Source organism: Drosophila innubila, assembly GCF_004354385.1.
Source record: "Drosophila innubila isolate TH190305 chromosome 3R unlocalized genomic scaffold, UK_Dinn_1.0 2_E_3R, whole genome shotgun sequence".
Classification (NCBI taxonomy): Eukaryota; Metazoa; Arthropoda; class Insecta; order Diptera; family Drosophilidae; genus Drosophila; species Drosophila innubila.
The window spans coordinates 24151051-24177280 of record NW_022995380.1 but is presented as its reverse complement, the minus strand read 5'-3'; the positions used below and the strand labels follow the sequence as shown (position 1 = coordinate 24177280).

Here is a 26230-nt window from a genome sequence, read left to right as displayed (position 1 = left end):
TATATAGTTTTATAATATAGATCTGCATAAGCGATGAGACTCTTGACATGCTTTGGTTGCTTTTTAACTCCTGTCAACTGTCTAATCGGCATCGCCGGAGGAAGCACCACCATTTTCAATGATGCTATCAAAGGAGAACGGCTGAAAGGCGTAACCTTGTCCCAAATAGAACTTGCTCTGGAATTCCACCCTGAAAAGCAAAAGAAATATTTACACAAATAGTGCATAAACTGCAATTTAAAAAGTGGCTAGCGCCGGCAGCTGCGAAAGGGATACAACACAACCGCTGCGTCTAAGTGATGAGAACAGACTGAAAAAGCGACAGCAAGAGAGCCAACATAATCGCACTCAACGTATAGATCGAAATCGAAATGAGAGGACAAACAGCTTTAGTTAGCTTGAGAGTGTTAAGTTTACATGTGTGAGTAGTCGGCGAATAAGTGAGAGTGAAATTTTAAGCAGCAGACCAAAAATATAATTTTAAGCAAACGGCTAATTTGAAAAGCTTGTTGCAATTAATTAAATATAAAGATGCAATGTTAAAATACCATGGATTTGCACAAAATAATTAATTAAACATTTTGAAAAAAAAAATAAAAATAAAAAAATAAAAAATACTTTTCTTTCCATTACCACGCTCAGACATGCTTACAGACATATGTTCAAAACGCCAACAGAATCTAATAACTGATCACATTTAGTTAACAAAATTTTTTAGAAGGACGCAGCAGCACTGCAAAATGTAACGGCTTATTCAAATTGTAATTGTCTTGATTATCGATAGGAATTAAAATATTGCATTACGTTGTTATCGATTTATTTAAGTCGTCCCCAATACACGTAAAAAACATCTACAACGGCACGCAAATTAAATGTTTTGTTAGTTTTTTTTAACATAAATTTTTCAAAAGTTGTGTAACCTATTCTAATTTAACTTACTTTCAAATGTAACTTAAAGAAGATGCAGCTTTTCATACATTTCGATCGTTTGGAAATATTGCAACATTAATTAAAACCAGTTGGCAGCACTTCTACTATATTTGTAAATCAGCTGTGCCGTCCCTGTTTTGCATTTACCTTTATTTTGCAGAGCTGCAAATAAAATGAATTTTAAAGTTGTTTATGTGACAGTTGGCACCACAAAATTCGATGCACTCATCCAAGTGATGACATCAGAACCGGTTCTATGCGCATTAGCTGATCTCAAATGCCGGAAACTTGTTTTGCAGCACGGAAACTCGACGCCGGTAGATGAGGCGGAACTGAAGCTTATCGCTAAGAAGTATATCATCGAGGTGGAACAGTACAAGTTTCGTCCAAATGCTGAGGATATTCGGGCAGCAGACATGATCATTGGACACGCAGGTGCCGGCACTTGCATGGATATATTGAACAACGGCAAGCCTGGATTAATCGTCGTCAACGATGATCTTATGGATAATCACCAGCTTGAATTGGCACGTCAGTTGGCCTCCGAGCAGTATTTGTATTATTGCAAGGTGAACCAGGTGGCCAACAGTCTTGTCAATCTGGACTTTGGAGCACTGAAGCCTTACGAGAAGGCAACAGAGAATATGTTTGTGGACGCCTTGAACGAACTGATGAGACATTAGCCAAGTTGGTTTTAGCCCAGACGCCTGGAGAGGGCGCTTAAGCTATGTATATATTTATTTCTGATTAAACACGATGAACGATTACATAATAAGAAGATTAGGCAATATGATGCGGCTGGCTATACGATACATAAATTCACGATTATTAAACATTTATAGAACAATTACTAAGCATATTTAAATTCATTACAATTGGTATATATGTTTTTATATAGTTTTATAATATAGATCTGCATAAGCGATGAGACTCTTGACATGCTTTGGTTGCTTTTTAACTCCTGTCAACTGTCTAATCGGCATCGCCGGAGGAAGCACCACCATTTTCAATGATGCTATCAAAGGAGAACGGCTGAAAGGCGTAACCTTGTCCCAAATAGAACTTGCTCTGGAATTCCACCCTGAAAAGCAAAAGAAATATTTATATAAATTATATTATTTTCATTTAACTTAGTATACATACCAATGCAAACGCAGCGTGTGCAAGAATGCAGAAAGACCTTCCATCAAAACCAAAATGCCTACGGTCAGAATGGCCCAGAAAGCAAACACGACTGTCAAAAAGATGCCGCCCGTCCAGTCCTCCTTTCGAAGACCAATTGACAAGACCATTGTCCACAAGACCTCGGCAAGCTCTGCAAACATAAACAAATGGATAAAGATTTATCCACAAGCTCGGATTTGAGGGACACTTACGGGCGTGGGCAAGAGATAAAGCCCATAGACGCAAATAGGATGCAGTATGGGAAACGGAACCGAGCACATATTCAATGGTGTGGATGCCTTGATGTATGAATATCTCCGACATCTCCTCCTCGTCATGGTGTCCACCACCACCGCCGCCGGCGCCTCCATTCGACATGCCGCCCACTTCGGCATCGGTGCCAGTTATGGGCTGCACCTATGTGAATGAGGAGAAAGCAAGATTAGTGATTTTCCTACAATTATTATTGGAGTTAGGCAGAGGTCGCAAATTACAGTCAACACATATTCTCATCCAAAACACAATCAAATCAAATCGGATCGGTTTCCCATTCCACTTGGTTTATCTGTTTTGGGATTTGTAACATTATTTTCTAATCAATAACAATTTAGTCTAACACTTTTATTCAATCCACAATCTTATAAAGAAACTGCAGATAGTATATCTCAAGATTTAAGCTGAACAACTAATACAAATAAAATCAAGTGGAGGATATTTAACGCCAAAAAAGCGTTTTAAATTAAAAAATATGATGGGAAAATTCGAAAAATTATTTTACTTGAGAAATGACAGCATTGAAAGTGAAATGCTCGACAATAACTGTTATTTGAGTGTTGATCTATATATGCGACCTCTGGAATTGGGTGACAAAATAAATGACACGACTAACCTCTTCCTTTAGCATTCGGATTGGTGTTTAGTTTATTGGTTTGTTTGGTGTTTATATATTTATTTTATATTGGATGTGATTGGTTAGTTGGGTTTCAAAGGTAAAGGAAAGGCACAAATAAACAGAAGTGCAAACATAAATATATCTGTTAATGTACGCTCAAGTTTCCAAGCTTGAAAATGTGATGTGGGATGAATGGTGAATGCATGAGGCAAAGGGATCAACGGAATAACCATAGTATTGTCTACTTACGTTGGCCAACTTGCGGGCCTGCATGATCTTCATGGGTTTGCCAAGCAGCATAACCGGAATACAGCCAAGGGCGATGAGGACAAAGACAATCTGTATAAAGTGCTGTCCCCAAAACATGTACACTGTTTCACAATCTTTGGGAGGTGTCTTGGGTTTATTAAACAGGACCATATCAATGAATGTTATGAGAATAGACGGTGCACAGGACTCCGTAAAGGGCACTGAAAGTAAAGTAAACGATGAAACATTAAATTGATGTACATATGGATGAATTACCAATGGCAACTTACAAGCATTAGTTGCCGCATAACGATTCCACTTGATAAACATCAGTAGGACCATGTAAAAGAAAAGCAGCAGGAGAAAGACAAGCTGTGGAATAAACTCATAGATCAGGGAAAGTCGGTTCCGGAAATAGGTATGATTGTGCCAGCTCATGATAACGCCAAAGATCATGTGCAGCACACCGAAAATGATGGAGATCTTCATCTTGTAGGCATTTTGAAAGACAATCTTATTGGAGGTTGCCACCTGCCAAATGGGATCCATGCCAAATGGATATGGTGTGCCTTCATAGTCACTTGTAGCCGGACTCAACTGTAAATACTTGTTATTAAAAACCGTCGACTTGTTATACGACAGATGCCAATGGGAGCCAAAGATGTTGAGTGACTTGGAGAATATGTCATTGTAGATCAAGCCCGTGTACATTGAGAAAACGCCCATGAGGAAGATAATGTAGCGTCCACCAAAGAAAATGTTCCAAATCTCATTGTCCGTCTTCTGTGCAGCCAAACCCTTCTCCTTGCGTATCATCCAGAGACCAAAGAGCGCCATTATGGCACCGTGGCCAATATCGCCAAACATGACCGCAAACAGAAATGGGAACGTGATGATTGTATACGGAGCTGGATTCATTTCGCGATAGCTAGCGACACCATAAGCATCAATCAAAGCCTGAAAGGCCTTGGTAAACTTATTGGTGCGATTATAAGTTGGAGGATTCTCAAATGTTTGCATACGATTGAGAATCGGCGGCACCGACGAACCGGAACGTTCGGTGCCACGTCGCAGAGCCAACTGAATGGTCTCAAAGTCCAGCAATGGCACCCAGCACTCGGCAATTAGACACTTCTGTGTCACATCCAAATTGAACAGATTCAGCGTATGATAGATGGCCTTGATCTTGCGCACCTTGACGAACCAATTCTTCAGATTCTTGGCAGCGGCAACCAGCACACGATGACGATGATCCTGCGTCTGTCCCAACACAGTATTCAGATCCTCAATGCGGGTCATAACGCCCATGGCCATTTCACGTCGATCCGCTGGCGCCTCCGGGCAAGGATAGAGTGTGGCACGGAAGCCCTCGCAGATTTTCTTAACGCGCGTCTTCAGCTGATCGCCTTGAAAGAAAATGATAAACACCGATTTGTACACCTGATCGCCCTGGAAAACAATGAGAAAATTAAATTAATGGATGTGAATTTGATTCATTAAATATAGTTAAATTCGTTGCAATTTCAGAGACTTTTAGAGCTAGAGCTACCAAATTTGGACTGCTCTTTTTAATATAAAGCAGTCCCATTTATACTTATTAATCATCCCACTTAATTCTATCAATATTGATTAAATATAACGATAATTATGACTGTTTTTAGCTTCTCGAGCGCCTAAATGTATGCAATATTATTATGACCCATATTGTCGAGGACTTGTACTCACATTGGTGGGATCCTCCAGCGGTGACTCGATCATGGCCTGGCGCAGGAACACATTGCCACGACAGGCACGCCACAGCATCCGCTCAAAGGCCGGCAGCTTCTCTCGCGAAATGACGCCAGCGACGAAGCTAAAGATATGCGAGATTAGTGGGCGTGGCATGTATAATCATTGAATCAGTCTGGTTAATTACAGTAAAAAGGAAAACTAAACTCTCAAGCACAAATACCAATATGAACGCATTATGGAGATGGATTGTGACGACGATATTTGACATTAAATTTGGTGGGCGGATCAAGGGCGGGATCGGGGGGCTTGGTATGCGGCGAGAGCGAAGCTAATGGATATGAGCGTAGTTTATGAGGTCACTATATACAATATACAATTAATGAGGGCGCACATCGTGTTGCATGAATAATTTCCTAGACTAAATTTTGGAATTTTTTGTGGGATACCAACCATGGCAGATAATCCTCACGTTCAATCGATTTTTCCATAAAACTAAACAAAATTTGTTCGTTTTTGTATTTTGAGATTGTTTTGAAACAATTGTAGTTTGTTTTTTTTGTTTTTGGGAAGAGAGGAACAGAAGAAAGAAGTCGGTATTTAGGAGATTTGTTGGCTGTGTTGAAGAATTTTGCACAAAAAATTATTGCTTCAAAACGGGTAACGAATTCTCAATCGACCCGAATTGATGACATCCTTTTTGGTGACATGGTTACGATGTGGATTCATTCATTATACTCGTGTATATATGAATATATATGTACAAAAGTAGTTCGATTCGTTTGCTGGGGTTTTGTTTTTTAGGCGATCAGCTTCATTGGTTAGTTTTGGCGGCGTTAAGCAATAATTTAATGTTGCATAAAAGATAACGTAATTTACGTAGTTATTGCATGTAACGAGTACTCGTATAACACTGTTCGATACATACCCGAGCTGTACGGGACCCATGGAAGCACCGGCGGTGCGCACCTCATCCGTGATGAGGGCCCGCGTCATCGACTCGGTCGTGTGGTTCAATCCGCCTTCCTGCTAAAAATTGTTGTAAAATTGTTGTTTTCTTTTTTTCTATTTGCATCATTATTTTTTGGGGCGTTGTTATCTTTATGATATGCTTAGTAAGTTAGTAAAGCTTGGCGGCTCCACGTTTTTGGATGAGCAACAAATATGGAATGGGAGATAGAAGAGACGTGACTTTTAACCATCACCTGACCAGACACCAGAAGCAACCTTTGACCTTATGCTTAACCTTATAATCTTACACACACACACACACAAACAGACGCGACACGAGACGTGATATAGGATATAGAGTATAAAGATACATAGATATAGTTATAGCCATGAAGAATGAGAGCAAGAGAGAGCGAGCGAGCGAGTCGGGTTTGTTTTGATTGATATTTTTGATCATTTTGTAGAGCGTTTGTATTTTGGTTGTTTTTTGAGCCTGAGTTTAGTTTTCCCCAGTTGTTGTTGTTGTTGTTTGTTTGTTTCATGTGGTTGCAATATTTACCCAAGCTTCAAATTTTGGCCCGGCTGATTGGCGCGAACGCCCTCCTCGCCCAACAGCTGCGCTTGCTCATCCTCGTTCTGGTTGTCGGCCATCTGCAGATAGCGTCGATATTTGTTTGATGAATGGGACGTGGACGATTTATAGACCATTGGCACTGACTGGCAACACAACCGCGGCAGGGGGCGGGGCGGACGGGGGTATAATCGTGTGTTGTGTGTGCGTTTAAATGGGCGTTGGGGCGGGGCGGGGTGTTGTTGTGTTGTATTGTATTGTGTGCATTTTGCATTCGATTATAGGTTTGATTTTTGTTTTTTGGGATTTTTGAATTGATTGATATGGAAAATAAAATGTAAGAAAACAAATAATAATAAAATAACCAAAATAATTAAATATACGTAATAAATATACATAAAAGACAGCTAAATATATATGTATGTACAAACATAAATAAATTGGAAAATAGAAAAAGTCTCAGAAGAGGAAGAATAATACAATTAGAGATAGCATAAAGATAACAACAAATTTGTGTACTTATACATAATGCATATTATATAAATTACTGCTGTTGTTGTAAATAAATATATGCTTGTTGTTCAGGTGCTTGAAAAGATTGTGAAATTATAAAGTAAAACTTGTGTTTGTTTATCGGGTTAGATTTGGTTTTGTACTCGGTATTTGGTTAGCAAGTTTGTGCCATATGTTAATTAGAAATATTATAATGATTATAATATAGTTTATAATTGTTAATGTGCGGTTGGAGAAACCACAAAGTAAACCTTTTTCAATTTGAATGCTTTTAATGGTTAGCTGATGTAGACCCTAAAATAGATGGTTTTAGCCAATGCCGCATGTATAGTTACCTCGTCAAAGAAGACTTGCGTCTTGCGCAGTATATGCTTCAGCTCCGTCAACTCCAGGTAGTTGCGTTTCAATGCCTCCGCATTCTGATTGACTTCCCTCAGCTCGTTCTCAAGTTTCTCAAAGGTGGCCTACGCAACAAGGGAAGCCATATAAGAGGGGAATTGATACACTGGCTTAGAGCTATATGTGCTTACTTCCAAGTCAATCATCTCTCTGGGTTGCGGTGCTTCAGGGCTCTCGCCCGTATCCAGCATGGGAATGCCATCCTTTTTAATCTCCTTCTCCAGGTAGCGCAATTTTCGTTCCATTTCATCACAACGTCGCACCTCGTTAACGAATTTCCGTTGAAAGGCATTCACATCCGGATTGAGCTGTACATCGATAAAGTAGTTACTGTCGTTTTTTCAATTAGACTTTTTAATTGCTTTGCACTCACATCACGGAACTGGACCAATCCCAGTTCGCCGAGCTCGGAGACACATGCATAGGCCGCCTCGCTCTGTAGGAAGAGCTGACAGAGCGCCATCTCCTCGCTGCGGAATAGTGAACCCATTTTGACAGCTCAACAGTCGACGCCTTGTTTGTTAACAGTGGACTGAAATTAGCATAAATCAGCGTAGAACAACTAAAATTGTATTATAAGTACATATGTATGTATTGTAAATCACAAATGATTAATATTTATTAACGCAGCGATTTATGGGGAATATTTCGACTGCCCCTTTATGTTTCGTTATGACTAAATTATATATACATATGTATACTCGATGCGATTCTTTCTCTACAGCGATTTATTGATTTTTCATCGTTGTGGCAAGCAAACTGATAAAAAAGAAAGTGCTGCGTTGTATGACTCTCGTTTCCGCTAAGCTCTGAATCATAGGTTTAAACTTTGTTGGTTATCGTTTGCAACAACACTCTATCGAATTTCTTTATATATTCTTACAGCTCGCTTTTAAATGCTGGCACTTGTTTTTACAATCGCAATTTATGCACTGTTGAAAACACAAAAACAAATTAAGATTGCTCTGCAGGCCAAACGTTGCCACCCGGTCCGAAGGTTGCCACCCTACAACATTTTCCGATCTGGCAGCATGCACCACTTTGGGAACATTGCCAATAATGGTAACTTAAAAATTGTATACCTTTTTTTTAAAACAATTTGTTAATTTTAAAGCATTTTTCAATACTTAATACTGATTCAGTATTTATTATTTACCAGATGTTCTGGTATATTTAAGGTTCTTAACATTTAACGACGTTACTGAGGATCAACAATTTGGTCCTCACTTAACATCTGTAAACGCGCGCAGTTTAAATTTATTTTTAGTTTTTTAATTTTTAATTTGCCGAGATGCAAAAGTTGTCCAGTATTTCAGCTATTGTACTGTTGTTAATTTGTAGGAGGTAACAGTCCGAATTCACTTCTGATATTTTCCTGCGTCGCATTTTGTGAAAAAAGATTATTTACATAATTGATATTTGAAAACATTGTTGTTTTCGCGTTCTGTTTCTGTTACTCAAATGCCTTTATGCATTATTTACGACTCCAATATTTAGTTTCCAAGTTATAAATATTTTAAAACTGAAATATTTATTATGATACAGTCGGACCGGAACTAACAAAAAAATCGTGTTGGAGTAGTGTTAATGGAGTGCAATTTGCACGTGCTAATGCATGTCAATTAACAGTAATTGTAATTTGCATTTGTTGTGCACCCATTAACATTGCAGCTTTCAAGTGTTTAATCACCTCTTCCGCTCTTCTGACACATAACATGCTTGTACGCTCTTAAGCTCTTAGAGAGAGTGGGCGCCGGCGAGTCCTTGGCTTAACAATGGCGAAGCACCAACAGCAAGAGCGACGGCAGCGAAAGCCACAGCATCCCGATGATGGAGAACGAAGCTTGGTCGACATTTTTCGCTTCAGACACAACTCAGTGTGAATTTGTAACTCGAGAGCGACGGAACGATAGCGGCTAAAGGCTCGGTAAATGGTCCAGGCAAACAAATACACAAGCAACAACAACAACACCAACAAAAACATGTGAATAGGCATAGCGAAGTGAAAAGTGGAAGTGGGGATGGTCAAACCAGAAAATTTTGATGCTTGCCGCTGTTTCTGTTTCTCGTGCCTGACTTTGTTTATCTGTGTATGTGTTTATCAGTGTGTTTATATTGGTGTGTGTATGTATGTGTGTGGGTCAGTGTGCCATTTTGCGATCTACCAAAAAATGAATCAGACAACAAAGACAACATTTTTATAATTGAAAAATTTACTGCTGGTTACATATGCGCGAGTTGCCGTTTTGTTGTTGTCGGTTTTGGTTCGGGTTCCGCACCGCAACCCCCAAAAGTATGCTACGCCACAGAGCACAGCATAGCCAAAAAAAAATAAAATAAAAGGAAGGAAGAAAAAAATCAATCCCCCCGCTCACACACACATAAGTGGCAGTCAATTTTCGTTTTATGGAATTTCTTACAAATCCTCCTGCCCTGAAAAGAAAAGTGTACAAAGAACACGCTAGTAAAATACAAAATATATAAAAATGAAACTGTAGCATATAATTGGCCCAAGATTTACCACAAAAGACGAAACCAAATGTAAAAGAGAAAAGCTCTTGACTTTCTCTGCTTTGCTTTGCTTCGGCCGCTCCCAAAACACAAGCGAGTTTATCAACAACAAGAAGCGAGATAACAATAAGTGGAAAAAAAAATGTAAAAAACATGCGATATCTTCAAATGCAGCATATTATCCACAATTTGTAGTTTTGTTTTGTCCACTTACAACAACTGTGGGCAGATGATCCACATTCACATCGTACAACCCACACTTACATCCCACTTCCCACGTCCACATGCACATTTTTAATTTGGAAATTCTCTGGGCGCGACCTACTTAAGCTTTAACTGAAGGTCTTTATACCCTTGCAGAGGGTATTATAGTTTTGTCCAGATATGTGCAACGCAAACCTCATAAAGTACACGTATATATATATTTCATTCAATTTGATTCTATTTCATATAGCTACCATAGAAATGATAGGTTGAAAATTAAGCTTTAATATGAAAAACTTTGTTTTTATTTGATATTATTTAACAAATATTATAGATATTGCATTTGGTATTGCTTTATACATCTTGAATTTGTTTCAAATCTGTTCACTATATCATTGAACGGAACGATCGGTCGAAAATCAACCTTTAATTAGAAAAACTTGGTTGTTCCTTAAGAAACTGAAACTATTTTAACAGATTGTAAATTTCTTATTGTCTTATACATTCGGACTAAATTGAAAAATCGGGCCACTGTAATATAACTGCCTTGGGAACGGTCAATCAAATATTGTATACAATTTTTGGCTTACCTTAACTAATCTACCTTTTTTGTTTTGTTTTGACTTTCTGCTAAAACAAAAAGTTATGCAAATTAGCTAAAATGACCACAGAATTTATAAATTGAATAAGCGCAAATCATAAAACGAGGACAATTCTCAAATGAAGCCGATTTCTTAATAGCCAATTTGTGGCGCGACAAATAGTTGTAGTTATCGTTCGCCCGTCCGTCTGTCCGTCCGTCTGTCCGTTATGGTAGTTGTGGGCCATTAGGTCTAGTTAAGGTGTTCAAAACTAAATTTAAATCGGTTTATTAGCTGGTACTTGATTCAATCAACACACACACACACATGCATAAGAATAGCTAAAGATATTGTATTAAATTGGGCTCTATTGTACGGCCAATTGAAGATGTTGTTCGTTCCTTTAGGTGCCCCGTAGAATGTGTGGTTTGTGATGTTTTCTACAACTCGGCGAGACGCACGCAGATTTAGTTGCAAATTCTCGCGGCTGCTGTAAAGATGACAATGGTGCCACACAATTGACACAACAACAATAAACATGTGTACATAAATATTTAGTGCTAATCAAATTTGTCAAGTGCAGTGCTAATCCTTTTTTACAACGGCTTTATTCCTCCTCTACACATAAGGATTTTTGCAAATATTTGCATCAAGTGCTGGCAAACAAAGTGCATCAGCAACAATAAAAGTGTTCAACAACAATAGCTTAAACAACAACAACAACAAAAACAAAAAAACCAAACAAACAACAACAACAGAAACATCCTCAATCTCAGCACTCTCAAGACAAAAGGAAATTTAAGAGACTGCACTGCAGGTACGCACAATAATAATACAATAATAATACTAATAATAATAACAATGATTAATTAACAATAACAAGTACGAAAAGAAAACGAAACAACAATGCAATGCTTAAGCGAAGAGCGCTGAGAAAAGTACTCAAAACTGACAAAATATTGTATAAAAGCAAAATGCGAAAAGGGCGTGTTGTGTCTTCAGCTGCTGCTCTCAGCAGTCAATGTAATGCTGCATGTAACAGTGTGTGTGCGTGAGTGCGCTTTGTAGTTGTTATTTTCAGTGATGAGACCGCTGCTGCGGCTGCTGCCTTTGGCTTTGACAGCGACTGCGACGTCGACGTCGTCGGCTTCGGTTGCGCCTCTTTACTTTGTGCGTAATAAAATTGATGATAAAATAAAAATGGATAATGGGCGATTCTCGGCTGCGGCGACTGCTGCCTGAAGTCGGCAGAAAGAAGTCGCAGTCGCAGTCGCATGTTGACAGAATGAAGAGCGCGTTTACTCTGTTCACCAACAAAGCAATGCTTACATCGCAGCAGCCATGTTTTGTGGCTCTCTTTACACATGTAATAGAATGCCTCTCACAATAACTCTCTCTCTCTCTCTATCTCTCTCTCTATCTCTCTTTTTTTGCTTGCTTTATTGTGCTCTTTGTTGATAGCGTTAAAGTTGTGGGTTTGAGGGTTGGTGTTGACACTGATAAGAATGTGCTGCACAGTTGTTAATGGCAACGAGATGGTAACGCTTAAAACTGGTATAAAAATTGCAAAATTTTAATCACGATAATGTGCGAAACAAATAAAAAAGACAGCATATACACACACAAATACATATAAGCACTCACATACATATATATAAATAGAGTATCTGCCTTGTTGTTCTTGTCTATGTGAAGGCAATTAACATGGAGCACGTAGCTTCATTGGCCAAGTGGAAAGAGGCAAGTGAATGGCTTTGTCGTCTGCCTGCTAGCATAATTTAACTATAGTATCGTATTTAGCTAGGTTAATTACCGAATATTGTGTTGATAGCTTAAGCGTTTCATGAGCTTCACATAATGTGGCCAACGTGTTCTTCAGGCGCTTTTTAAAATACTTCCTTTGCAGTCGCCAAAGCACCTCAATATCTTAAAACGACTTGTGATAAGGTTAAATATTTAATAGCACTTCTTGTCTCTCTCACTTAGTAAGTCAATGTGTTTCACTGTCTTTCTGTCTGGTTGTTTGCCTGTTTGTTTTCTTCTCTGTCAACGCTTTTGAAAAGTTTCGACTATTGTTGTTGCTTTGGCTGTGGCAATAATGACAATGGCAGCACAGTTTAGAAATAAATTAAAATTTCATTCAAGTGCTATTCAAGCAAAACTTTCTTAATTACAAATGTATTGCTGCTGTTGTTGTTGTTTAAAGGAGTTTTCGTTCTATAGATACGTTAATATGATTTACGTTGCGCACAAAAGTATGCAATGAAATATCAGGAATCTCATTTTCAGCGCCTGCCTAAAAGTATGCTAGAAAAATCTTTAAATTATATAACAATTGCCTGAGAATGCACACACAGTTTGTAAGCTACATTTATTAGTCATGTGCAGATTTCGTTGTAACAATAACAAACTATCACGCAAGACTACATTCGAGATAATCCGACTGTAAGAGACCCTGTACTTAATCAAAAAACTTTGTAGTGCTTTTCTTCTTCTTTTGACCTGACGCAATGTAACATTCATATCCGAATATCGTTATCAAAATCAGAACCAAAACTCAAGTCTCTTGCTTCAAAATTAATTATAATTTTCGCTTTTCGAAAAAAAAAATTAATTACTTCGGATGTAGACGAAAGTTCGAAAATTCGATATCACGGAATCCTTGACACTAATGTAATTTATTTTAGCATGAATTCCCATTGTTTTCTGTGTATATATCAGTTTTTGTATCTCTAGCTCTTAAAGTCGGTGAAATCTACATTATTTAATAGATGGACATGAATGCTGATCAACAATGTATATAATCTATTTGCCTTTTGACAAACTTAATATACCTTCTGTACAGGGTCTAACAAACAATGCAGACAACAACTATGATGATTTTGGCCTCATTGCCCATTGGCTTAAAATACTTGGTGGCTTTGCAGTCGTCCACAAAGTGGCATGCAAAAATAATCACAGCGAAAACAAAGGAACACAAAAAACCAAAAAAAAAAGTAAATGAAAAACAACCGACAGTTAAAAAAAGAATGGCAACAACATGAAGAAGAAGCACATGACGTGCTTACAAAAGCAACAAGCATTGCACTCAAACAAATACGCCAGGAACACACACACATACACCACACATATATACACACACATACAAAGCAACCTGGAGCGCACTTGGTGTGCACTTAGATGAAAATGACAACAACAACAATTGCTGTTACAACTGGCATGTCGAGTAATGACAGCAACAGCAGCCGCATTTAACAATGGGGGCACTGTCTAAGCAGTTGCCACGCCCACTCATGATGCCACCGGCGAGTCTGTCATTCATTCGTTCATCCATTCATTCATTCATTCATGTGCTCCACTTGTGCAGCACTGGACGTGGCCAGAAGAAGTCTGTGAGGAAGCGAAGGGGATGCATTGTTGTTGTCACTGTTGTTGTCACTGTTGTTGTCGTTGTTGTTGTTGTTGTTGTTGAAACAACAACACTTAAGTGGTCGCTTAGAGTGTGCTACGTTTTCTGTTGTCGCTTGTTTATGAATAAAAAATAGTTATTTGCAAAACGTTTAGCAGCAGCAGGAGAACAACATTAAGCTGCAGGATCTAAATGCCAACGGCGATTTCATATATATACAAATATATATACATATAGTATAAAAAAAATTTGTTGGACAAAGCAATAAAAAAACGCACCCATGTTTTATTATTATTTTTGAAAATAATTAAAACCAATCTACTTAACTATATCATATAACTCACAAATCGCTCACAATCTAAAAAACACTCAAAAACAAATATTTATATATTTTTCAAAAGATATTTGGTTAAACTTAAATGGATATTTAATTTAATTATTTCTTTAAATAAAAAAAAAGCCAACAACTTAATATTATTTATTACTTAAAATATATTTAATATAATTAATAATTTTGTTGAAATTCGAATAAATATATGACTCAATTATCTTACACTTTTATTAATCTAACAATAACAAGTAAAAATAAACCATAAAACTGAACTTTTTTGCAGAATAAGATATGTGAGTTTTTGTTCTTTGTCAAAACAGTTACTTGACATACTGTAAATGAGCCGAGTAGTACTAAGATACTATACTTTTGTCTTTTTAATTAAATGTCAAAAAATGACGCCGAACGCAATAAAGCAGAATCTTTATTTGACTTTCCATGTGTGCACGTGTGTTGTACGTGTATATGTTTGTTTGTGTGAGTGTTTTTGTGTGTGTTTGTGTGTGTGGCATTTCAATTGACGGCCTACGGCCACAGAAGCGCACCCGAGAGTACCATAAAGGGCGTACTCCGACGAGCCTAGATAATTGTTACGTCATTAAACGGCGTCTGCAAAAAAATTAAAAGCAAAAGAAATCAGAAGACAAACAGCACACAAAAATAGATAGTTCATAGTCGGAGAAAAATCAAGAAAAAAAGGAGATTGCAAAACAAATAATTAAAACAAAAACAGAAAAAATGTGTTGCCTACTTTTGTGTGCTGTACAATTAAATACAAATTTGCAGAGACATATGCGGCAATGCGTAAACAATCCAAGCGAAATGGCAAATGACAAAACGGCGAATGGCAAAAGGTAAAAGTAAAAACAAAAGCCAACAACAAATGTTTGTGGTATGTGTTTTTAGCTTCAAAATGAATGTAAAAAGGGCGACGCTATCAGCAGCAGCAGCAGCGTCAGCCGAAGTATCATCAGCAGTGCAGACGAATTCGCTGCTCAACAAATTCGCTTCACTCTCTCTTTGTCTTTGCGGCGCTCTTCTTCGTTGGTGTACGCTTTGCAGCGCCGGCGCGTTGTCGCTCTTTTCTTTTTTGAACGCGCTCTGCCAGCCTCACTTTGTCTCTTCTGCTTCGTTTGTTACTTTGTGTGAGTGTAAGTGCCTGTGTGCGGCCGCTGTCGCTGTCGCTGCCGACGCTACTTATTTGGCAATGTCAATGTAACTTTTATCCAACTGTCGCTTCAGTGGTTTCCTTTACTGCAGCAACAGCAGCATCAGCTACAGCCGCTGCCTCAGCTTCCATCTCTGCCTACGTTTGAGTCGTTTTGGGCGCTGATTTAAATGCTGCTGATAAGGCGGCATTATGATTCGAACAGTTTCAGCTACAGTCATCGCATAACACGTTCAGCTTTTGTCTACGTGTGTGTGTGTGTGTTTGTATGTTTTGGTGTGTGAGTAGTTGTAGATGTGCCTTCAGGCGCATAAGTTTACAATTGACTTTTAACGATATGATACACATGTGTGTGTCTCTTAGAGTGTGTGCGTTGCGCGCGAATTTATGTTTTATCATTTATTGTTAGTGGAACGTGCAGGCGTCAGCCCAGCCACGCCCCGTGTCGCCATTTTGTTGCTATGCCTCTGATTGCTGTTTGCTGTTTGCTGCTGCTGTTGTTGTTGTTTTTGCTGCTGCTGTGATAATATGCTGCGCCTTTGTTTTCGCAGCAATAAAAATTGGTTGTAATTTAGTCGCCTCTGCCTCACGCTCTAAACGTGCGCATGTGTGTGTGTGTGTGTGTGAGTGTGTTGTGTGTGTGTGCGGATTTTGCTGTTATTGTTGCGTTGCGCATTGTTGTCATTTTTGTTGTGTGTTGTCTATGTCTGTCAATGGCTTACCAATTAATTCCATTGATATGCGTGTTTTATTCTTTCGCCGTTTCATTTCGTTTCGTTTTGTTTTCGTTTTCGTTGTATGTTTTATTGTAGCATACTTTGCGGCTGGCCGCAATTTGCATATCCTTTTGGCAATTATGGCTTGTTACGTGAGCCGCATGTCCAAATGTTGACTGAATCTTGACTCATGTCTTAATATTTACAAATGCAATAAACAGGTAGACAAATACAATTAAATAAATAGATAGATATACACACATGGTCAAAATAATAAGAACACCAACCAGGGAATCGGTTTCGGTTCCTATTCCTAACAGTACCGGTACGTAACGGTACAACAAATCAATTTTGAAACATTTTAAAATTTTAAAATGTTAGAGGCCAAATCAAGATGAAAATGACATTAAAGTATTATTTTATGCTAATTACGATGTAAGAAGTTGATTAAAAGTGAAAACTTGAGATTAAAAATTTTGAATTTTAGAAATTTCAAAGGGGGGACCCTTAGCATCGACATCGAACCTGTGTCAAAAATAATTAAATTTTCTAAATGAACAAAATTTAAATGCACATTGAATTTAGTGGCTAAATTATGATCAAAATGGCATTCCGCTTGAAAATCGGCTTAGTTTTGATCAAGTTATGACAGTTTGAAGTTGGCCAGACTGCAGTTTTAACCACATTACAAGTCAAAATTTTTGTTAATTTTGGCATGATTTTTTACAAAAAAATTAAAGGTCTCAAAATCAAGTTTAAAGTTTTGAATCATACTAATTACGATATAAGGAGTTGATTAAAAGTGAAAACTTGAGATTTAAAATTTTGAATTTTCGAAATTTCAAAGGGGGGACCCTTAGCATCGACATCGAACCTTTGTCAAAAATAATTAAATTTTCTAAATGAACAAAAATTAAATACAGAATGAATTTAGAGGCCAAAACATGATCAAAATGACATTCCGTTTGAAAATCTATTCAGTTTTGATCTGACAGTTGGAAGTTGGACAACTTTTTGACCATGCAACTTTCCCACAACCGTACCTGACCATTCGGTTCGGTTCGTTTTGGTATTCGGTTCTTGACAGAGAATTTATTAGTTTCGGTTAACGGTTCCGCTACCGGTTCCGGTGTTATTCCCTGACACCAACATAACTTGAAGGCTAGATTTGGAGAAAGTTTGATACAATTTTAATTTCTAGTGAACATTTTTATACAAATGACTATGCAAAAATATAGCTAATTTATAAACTGTGGTGTGAAAAATGTACTTGAAAAAATGTTATTTTAATAAAATATCGAGTTAATAGGTTAAGTACAACCCTCTTTATAAAAGCATCTATTTTATTAATTTAAGTCATGAACGTTCTGTGATAATCACATGCTGTTGGCGTAATTATTATTTAGACCATGAGTGTAAATTGGAAGCATTATCATACAGACAACAAGGATCATTGTCTGGCATTACTTTTAATGCGAGGCGAATTCGTATTTTTGCTCCACTTTTATTTTACTATTTCTATTTATCATTCTGTCTTTCTTTTGTTGCAGCCAGCAATTTTAGCATTGGAACAAAAGACTTTTCTTTGTTTTTTTGGTACAACTGAAGCAATTAACTGAAAATGTAGCGCTGGAAAAGGACATGGCCAATGTGGAACAGCAAATGCGATGCCATGCAACGAGCATAAATGTAAGTATGACAATCACTATGAGTATGAGTAGGAGTATGAGTATGAGCAATGAATGTGGGCGTACAAGTGGGCGTGACACTTGGCTAATTGCATTGGCTATGTGCAGAAACAAGAGTCAATAGGGACACATCGAGCAAGAAAAAGTACACATACACACACAGTGGCGCCACAGATGAAAATTGTTGCAAAATGCAATTTAGTTTCATTTGCCTTCAATTTTCTGCATCCTCGCGCAAAATTTGCGTTTTCTCAGCGTCTACTTCAGATTGCTGCTCCATCTTTCTGTCTGACATTATTAAAAATCTGTCTCTGTCTGTCTGTGTGTGTCCTTTATTATTTACAACTAGATATAAGAAATTTGAGCTAATTATTTAATTGCATTATAAGTGCTAATGGTAACATAAAAAAAAAACCTATCCCTGCGGAACAGCAACATCGTGGTGGCGGCAAAATATTTGAGCAACGCAAAAATATCATAAGATATCCCAAAAAAATATCGCATATTCGATATTTGAAAAAAAATCAAATATTAAGATATAAATATATCAGTTTTGTGTGGCTGTGTGTGTGTGTGTGTCTGTGTTTACTTTACTTGCTCTGCCTAGCGCTGCAGGCATTCTCTATTCCCATTCTCATTCTTATTCTCAATTCCCATTTTCAATTCTCATTTCTATGTGCGATGCTTTTGCCTTTTGTACGCTGCACTAATCAACTGAATGTGAATGCAGCTCACGCCTGTCAGCCTGTAGGGTATATGTATAAAGGACATGCCTCTGGGCTGCGAGGCTACGTACATATTGAATAGCCACAGAGATTGTATTCACTTGGCATTGTTAGAGGCGCCTAGAATCCCATAAAAGTGAATATGAATGTGCAGACTGTTTTTGATTTGAGCTTAGAGTCAGTTTTCTAAAAGAATATTAAGCATAGTTCTGGAGCGTTTATAGCTATATTTAACAAAAGTTGCGAGTCGCAATTGCTTTTCCATCACATTTCTCGAGCTCCTATGATAAGCAGATTTTCTTCAAAAAAATTTATAAAGAAAAACTTTGTTCGTATTCTACCTAAAAATTTTCTTTTTACTTAGAATCTTACTGCCACTACTTCTTCAATCAAAATTTGCTTGGTTTCAAACTACAAAATAATGTGATTTCCGTCATAAAAAATTTTGTAAGCTTAAAGTTGTCTTGTCATTGTTTGCAATCAGTCTTTATCATGGCTAAAACCTTGATGTAAATGCTACTCAAAACAATTTCTATAACAAATTGTTGCACAAAACGTGTTAGCTATGGCCTTTTAGCACCTCATAATGTTAAATTTAAATTTGATTGTGCTTAGATCTTTAGTCACGTGCTGCTGCACGTTAAGTCTCTTGTTGTTGTCGCCTGTCTAAATCAATTTGAGAATTTTTATGCGCATCCTTTACCTGATGCAGCAACAGAGCCGCGACGAGGACAATGGGCCAAATGCAAAATGCAAAATGGAAAATGATGTCGACAATAGCAACAAGACAAAAAGTAAGATAGCTTTAGTGGAAACTGCTCGAATTCTAGTTTATCTGTGCATAGGTTCTTAGATATCCTTAGACGTATTTGCACTCACTCACAGATAAGCTATAGCTTTGTACTTTGTAAAGTCAGTATGCTCTTTATCTTTTTTACTTGACAGCTTCCACGTTTATTATCCGATCTGATTGAAATTTGGTACTTAACATACATATTATAACCTTAGAATTTATCTTGTAATCTGTTTTTTTTTTTGATTTTTGGGGAGATATTAACAATTAGAATTGAGGAGTTTATGTACCGAATTTAGTACTTCTAGCTCTGATAATCTCTTTGATCACCTTGTTCATATCGACTCGGCTGTTGATGTTGAACAAGAATAAATATATTTTGTAGGATCGGAGATGTCTACTTTAGGCTGCTGTATATCTTTCTAAGAACTTAATATACTCTCAGTACAGGGTATAACAAAAGCAATGTTAATAGTTAAACACGATGCCAAGTACAATATTGTTAACACATCTGGAGGAGACTCTGATGCTGGGACACAAAAGGCAATCATGAAATGCATAACATTCTTTTGGTGGCTCCTGATGGCTGTGCTTCTGGCGGTGCAGCTGATGGTGGTGCTTCTGGTGGAGCCACTGAATGAGCCAAGAAGGCAAATGCGGTGGCTTTTGATGCTGCATTTGAAATGCCAGGCAATGAGGCATTAAATCGAAACGAGCTAAACACAGCGACAGAAGAGGGTGGCTGGGAGTGACAGTGGGAGGGGGAGTGGGCGTGGTAGTTGATGGAATGGACATTGCATGCTCAGCAGTAGGCGGAAGTTGACACAAAGGCTGCTTTACAGCTGAAGGCGTTGGCTTGTGTCTTAAACGAGGTAACGAGCAGCGTAGTGTGTGTAAGAGTGTGTGTGTGTTTGTGTGTGTGTGTGTTTGTGTGTGACCTTATTTGCATGTGACACACGCCCACAACGTGCCATGGATACCTGAGCAAGAAACAGCCTCGTCTTGCCACGTTCCGCGTTCCGCGTTCTGCATTCGTTGCTTTTCAGTTCAGTTTTCAGTTTACCGTATTCCAGTTTTCACTTGACTCTCATACTTTCTCATGTTGTAACCTGTAACGTGAAAGTCATGCATCATATGACACAGCACGTAAATTCGTAATAAATTTGGAATTATGTGCACATAACGTGCCTTTGCCTCTGTTTCTCTTGTTGTTGTTGTTGTTGTTGTTGTTGATGTTAGTGTTGTTGGTGTTGCCGAAGGCCAAGCAATTTGCAACTTGCACTTTGATAATTTATGTTGCATGCACCAAGGCGCAATCATACATCATATTAATGTATGTGTGCAGTGCATTGTCACATGAGTTTTTCAATTTATATCCGTGAAAATGGATTATGCCGCCTGTCAAGGATATCGCCCAGTTGGTTATCCCCTTGACGGGCTTTGTCAGCTTTCATAACCATACGGACATTCACATTCAATTTCACAATTGCTGTCCACAAAAATGCAGCTGACTAACAGACTAAAGCTCACTAATGACTCTCATTAAAGCGGCATTCATCGAGTTGCTGTCATTGCCAACTGGCAACTGATAACTGGCAACTGACAACTTGCAACATGCAACATCAACCGACAGGCCACAATTGATTTTCTCGCATGTTTGACTCTCAATTTCGCAGGCAATTCGAATCACAAATTGCGAATCTGTTTCTCCTCTCCTCGTTCCCTGTCCCTTTTTAGCCTGTCATTTGTTTGCGGCATTTGCATTTCCCTTTAGCTGCTGCTGCCACTGAAAACAATAAATTTAAATTGAAATATATTCATGTATTTACAGATACAGAAGTGTATACTTTTTATCAATGAATTTGGAGTTGCATGGAAATTTTTGTAAGCTTAAAATAGATTTATTTACCTAACTTCAACTAAAAGCAGTTGATAAACTAAAAAATAGCCGAGTTTATCTTTTATATAATAGAATAAAGCTTAAGGCACATTACTTTAAATTCTTTTATTATTTCAATTCATGTTTAGTTTCAGTTTCTTTGGATTGTGCTCAAAATCGTTCAAAATTATGATGTTCCGTATTCATTTTGTGTTTGAATTTTAAATTTTAAATTTTAAATATGAAAAAATGAAAGCATTAATATATATTATTTAAATACTGAGCATCTATATTTAGTTTTTTCATTTAAATGGTGTACACTTTTTGTTTTTAAATATATTTGAAAGCATTTAAAACCTTTGCCAAGTATTTAATACAACATTTCTGAAAAAATTAAAATATGTACAATTGTATCCAGACAGTGTGAATTGTTTTAGCTAGAGTATCCCCTAGTCGATTATGTTTAATTTATTTAATTTTATTTTTTGTTTGCAATTTTCATATTGACGGAATTTTGTGTCAATCAACAGTTGAATGCGTGTATTGTTAATAAATGCATAAATTCACTCGTTAATAATAAATGAAAGGCAGAAAAAGCAAATTGACTTAGTTCCTTTTTTGTATGTAAATAGAAATAAAAATAATTGCTAAAATGTTGAGTTCTTGTATAGAGTAAATTACGCTTAAATTCGTTGGCACTTTTTTGAAGCATGCAACACGAGCAGCTGCTGGATGGTGTCTCTTAAATGTCAACGGTGTTAAATGCGATTTATATAATGTGGCAAAATGTTGGCAAATGCAAAGTGGCAGTGGGCGTCCTGTTACACCCACACCCACCCCCTCCCTAACGTACAGCTCACTCCCCCTCTTGCTCGCTTTGTGTGAGCTGAAAAATTAATTTAATTTTGACGCTGGAATTGCATTAAATTTGCTGACTTGGCGTTGATTTCATTATGGCCAGACTAAATGGCTTTATGCTGCAAATGAGCTCAAATGCTGGTCAATCACAGACCTCACTTTCATTTTGTTCATTTTAATTACTGTGGATTTTATAAATAATCGAAATTCAGGCTCCATTCAATAGGCATTGCATTGCGGTTGACGGGTGGCAGCATTTTTGGCAGCCACTGTATACGGGTATTGGATTTGGTTTGGTTTTTATTCAACGTAAAGCAACAATAGCAACAATTTGAAACAATTTCATTTGGCGCACACGGCAAAAGGGCACAGAGAAGAGGGGTAACGATGCGGGTTAGAATGGCATTCTAATCGGATTTTGTTGCAGCTGTGGCCAAAGCTGGCAACAAAACAAAAGCGCTTGCCAGCAAATTGATATCAAAGGGAATTTGGCAGTGTTAGAGCTGGTTTGAGATAGATACAGGGAGAGAGTGAGATAGAGTGTTAGAGTGAGAGAAAGAGGGAGTCTCTGTTATACACTGCGTATGCGCAATTGCATAATCTTTGACACTTCAATTTGATCGGACAACATTTGTTAGTCATTTGACCTCTCTCAGCTCACAGCTCTTTCGACGTTGATGAATACAGCTAGAAAGATAAATTCAATTACAAGAACCCGCCAGTGAATGGCTATAACTCAGCTCTAAGCATGACAACGACATGGAGGAGCAGGAGCAGTAGAGGAGAATTTCACTCTTTACCTTTTACACTTTACTTGACTTCACTCTGGCTTTGGCTTTTAAAGTGTTGTCTGGGAATTGTTAGAGAGCCGCAGACACGCACAATGAAATGGCAAAAGAAAACAGTTAAAAAGCAAGCAAGCAAGCAAGCAACGACGACGATGCAAAGAGTAGAGTGGCAAAAAGGAAAAACAACATAAAATAAATGTAATAAATTTTAAACATAGAGATGATAAATTGCTCTGGGAGTTGTCTAAAAGTGCTGCCAATGCTGCAGGCATCTCTCTCCCTCTTTCACTCTCTTGCTCTCTCTCTCTGTCTCTCTCTCTGTCGTATCTCTCTCGCGTCCGGCTCAACATTTTTACAATTTGTTTGCGGCTTCACTTGTCCCTCATTCTTGCCTCATCCTCGCCACTGTATCTGCCACACACATGTAAGTGGCGTTTTTTTTATCTATTTGAACGCATACTTTGCTGTCGTTGCTTAATTCTCTGCTCGCTTTGCAATTGATTTGCTGCTCCTTTTTTCTCTCCCCCTTTGCTTTCTTTGACACGCCCACACAACTTTTGTGAGCAGCTTGTAAACTTCAACTGGAGCTTCCTGTGCCAAAAGTATCATTAAAGTTGCACATGTTCGTGCTTACTTAAGTCCTGTCAGCCATTAGTTCATATGCAAACTGAAACTTTTTCCTGCTGTCGCCAAAATGTAGTTCACTCGTGTTTAACTTTCAACTTGTATCTCTCTCTTGTTTTTACAGAAACTTGACATATTCCGTGATTAGGACGTGGTGTACCCAAGCGCTCTAAATGCAGACGATATGGTGAGTAGACGTATAATTGGAAAATTTACTCAATCCATGAAATTGAATTCCACATAAGCATACAGTTTGTCGTCCTAACTAGAAGTCAAACTTGTCATTGCAAGTGCAACGACGTGTACAGTAGATTCTCCAGAACTATTTATAGACTTTTGTTTTTTGTATTGTTCGATAACTTTTAAATTATAAAAATTTTTTTGTATATAAAAAGATACAAAATATTTAGGTATTAGCACTATCCACTTTTCATTTTATTGCAGGTATATAATAATGCACATGAAATTAACAAACCCAGGGTTTCACTATACTTTTTTTTATCAGGAATCGAAAAAAAAATTATAAATCACGAAAGTAAAAGTTATTTTGAAATTTTTTTGAGAAAAAGTTAATGTGCAACTTTTATTCAAATACAATAAATATTTCTATTTCTTCTAAAATAAGCTTGAAGTAATTTTATAATTTTGTATTAATCGAAAATAATAGATATATTATGTTTTAATGGAAAAAAACTGAAAATATTAAATTATTTTATACTCTTTTATAGAACAAGAATAATTAGAGATATTTTTAAAAATTTGGCTAAAATCAACAAATAATTTTGATTATAAATATTATAATCGTTATCGCCCTTGCCTTTTAGTCATAATATTACAAATCAACTTAGAAAAAGGAATTCTCAGAATTTGCTTGAAATTCTTATATTATAAATTTAAATTTATATATTTTAATTTGTGGACAAATCGAAATTGTGCAAGATTTAAATTCAAATTTACATATTTGAATTTGTGAACAAATCGAATTTGTGCAAGATTTAATTTCGAAGGTTCTACTGTAAAACTTTGCCTCTGATGCAACTACAAATACAACACTGTAACTATCGCCTACTTCTTGGGACCATTTGGACAGCGCTCCTTAGGGAGGGCAACCAGTGAGTAAATGTATGAGTGAGTGCTGCATATAAACTAGGTTCTTGTTGATGTGCAGCTTAAAGTACTTTTGCTGCCCCAGGAACAGTAGTGAAAACACACAGAGAGCTCATACATTACGCATATGCCACATATGCCCCGAACTATTAGCAAAAGCATTGCATATTTATGCAGCAAAGCATTTTGAGTTTTGACATGTGCATTGCATAACGAGTACACATACATAAATGCCACACACACACACACACACAAAACACACCGCACACTGATAAAAACCTAAGCTACGTTTCTAATTAAAAACTACAAATTATTTTTGAGCACAACCACGCATAGAAACTGTCATAAAGTTGGCAATTTAAGCTCTGTGCGACAACAAAAGCCAAATTTAAATTACCATTTGTCATAAAGGCTGCAGTTACAGTGGCAACAAAGCCAATTGCAACACGTACAACAACAACAACAACATTCACAAGCAAGAACAAACGCTAAAGCTGAGTGCTCGACTATGAGATACGACGTTATTTCATTAAAGCATAATTTATTTAGGCAACAAACTTAAAATTTGAACAAAAAATACTGCATAATTTTAGGCGTTGAAAGCTTAAAACAGACATAATTATCGTTATTTGGATCTGATCAAAATGCGATTAGGCTGAACGTTTGATATTAATAAAATGGAACATTTGCTATCAACTACAACGATTTATATGAAAAACTGTGAGTGTGGAAAAATGTGAAAATCATCTTTCAACTTTCCCCCAGTGACATATATTCCAACGAATACGATATACTCTTGTTATCTACAAAAATGGGTATAAATACTCACACACACACGCACATATGCTGCTATGTCGTCTCGCTAATTTCCACAGCAAGTTGCAGTAGCAACTGCAGTTGATGATCATGATGATAATGATGATGGCAATCATGATTGTGTTGAAGTTGTGCCTTGGCTTTGGTGTCGTCCATTGCTGTCAGGCCATGCATATTGCAACTCGACAGCAAGGCAGTCAGTCTGCCATGCATGAAGGCTCTTGCCACGCCCACAATGCGTTCAACTTGTGCGTGTATTTGTATTTGTAGTTGTATTTGTGTTGCATGCAAATGCCATGCTGCAATAACTCTGCCAAACAAAAAATGAATAAAATAAAAAGCACACAATATTTCTACAGTCTCTTGTTATCGTTGTTTGTTTTCGTTGCTAGTACAACAGTAAAATAGCATGCCACGCCCACAGTGTCGCCTAGAGCATTGCGAGCTGTTAGGTAGTTGCTTTATTTGACTTGTCACAGCAGCAAATGCAACAACATGTTTATCCTTGTCATGTAGATAACGTTCAGTCTGACAATTCGTCAGTCAGTTATTTAATCAGTTACTTTATTAGTCATAATGTCAGTTAGTTAGTTAGTCAGCAATTCTTTTAGTCAGCCTGTTTATCAGTCTCTCAG

General features: G+C 37.4%; 3 protein-coding genes across 12 annotated transcripts in view; 2 read left to right on the top strand and 1 right to left on the bottom strand.

Moving 5' to 3' along the window:
* The first annotated feature begins 1058 nt into the window (after positions 1-1058).
* LOC117789865 (UDP-N-acetylglucosamine transferase subunit ALG13 homolog) lies at positions 1059-1778 on the top strand. Its single transcript, XM_034629028.1, has one exon. It carries the CDS (start codon positions 1104-1106, stop codon positions 1611-1613), a length of 510 nt encoding a protein of 169 aa, XP_034484919.1. The 5' UTR covers positions 1059-1103; the 3' UTR covers positions 1614-1778.
* LOC117789863 (V-type proton ATPase 116 kDa subunit a) lies at positions 1619-8376 on the bottom strand. 10 transcript variants are annotated; one of them, XM_034629019.1, is made up of 13 exons: positions 8281-8376; positions 7771-7929; positions 7529-7705; positions 7334-7462; positions 5892-5992; positions 5417-5458; positions 4961-5087; positions 3526-4684; positions 3236-3456; positions 2984-2989; positions 2307-2511; positions 2074-2245; positions 1619-2011 (listed from the first exon to the last, which is right to left on the bottom strand). In XM_034629019.1, exons 2-13 carry the CDS (start codon positions 7885-7887, stop codon positions 1903-1905), a joined length of 2565 nt encoding a protein of 854 aa, XP_034484910.1. In that variant the 5' UTR covers positions 7888-7929; positions 8281-8376; the 3' UTR covers positions 1619-1902. The 10 variants fall into 10 exon arrangements, with proteins under 10 accessions (XP_034484910.1, XP_034484911.1, XP_034484908.1 ...); XM_034629020.1 differs by having other exon boundaries at positions 5892-5989; XM_034629017.1 differs by lacking the exons at positions 5417-5458; positions 5892-5992 and adding an exon at positions 6474-6631.
* A 2745-nt stretch (positions 8377-11121) lies between these two features.
* The window catches only part of LOC117789894 (cubilin), a 53071-nt gene continuing 37962 nt past the window's right edge, over positions 11122-26230 (top strand). Inside the window, exons 1-3 of the mRNA XM_034629070.1 lie at positions 11122-11510; positions 17868-18006; positions 23797-23859. The gene's annotated coding sequence lies outside the window, so the exon portion shown is untranslated. The remainder of the gene's footprint in view (positions 11511-17867; positions 18007-23796; positions 23860-26230) is intronic.

Bases quoted from the DNA above. Each gene is read 5' to 3' on its own strand.
- LOC117789865 (XM_034629028.1), top strand. From the start codon at position 1,104: ATGAATTTTAAAGTTGTTTATGTGACAGTTGGCACCACAAAATTCGAT.
- LOC117789863 (XM_034629017.1), bottom strand. From the start codon at position 7,887: ATGGGTTCACTATTCCGCAGCGAGGAGATGGCGCTCTGTCAGCTCTTC. The intron at 2,246-2,306 runs GTAAGTGTCCCT...TTATGTTTGCAG, and splicing joins TTTATCTCTTGCCCACGCCC to AGCTTGCCGAGGTCTTGTGG. The intron at 2,012-2,073 runs GTATGTATACTA...TTTGCTTTTCAG, and splicing joins CACACGCTGCGTTTGCATTG to GGTGGAATTCCAGAGCAAGT.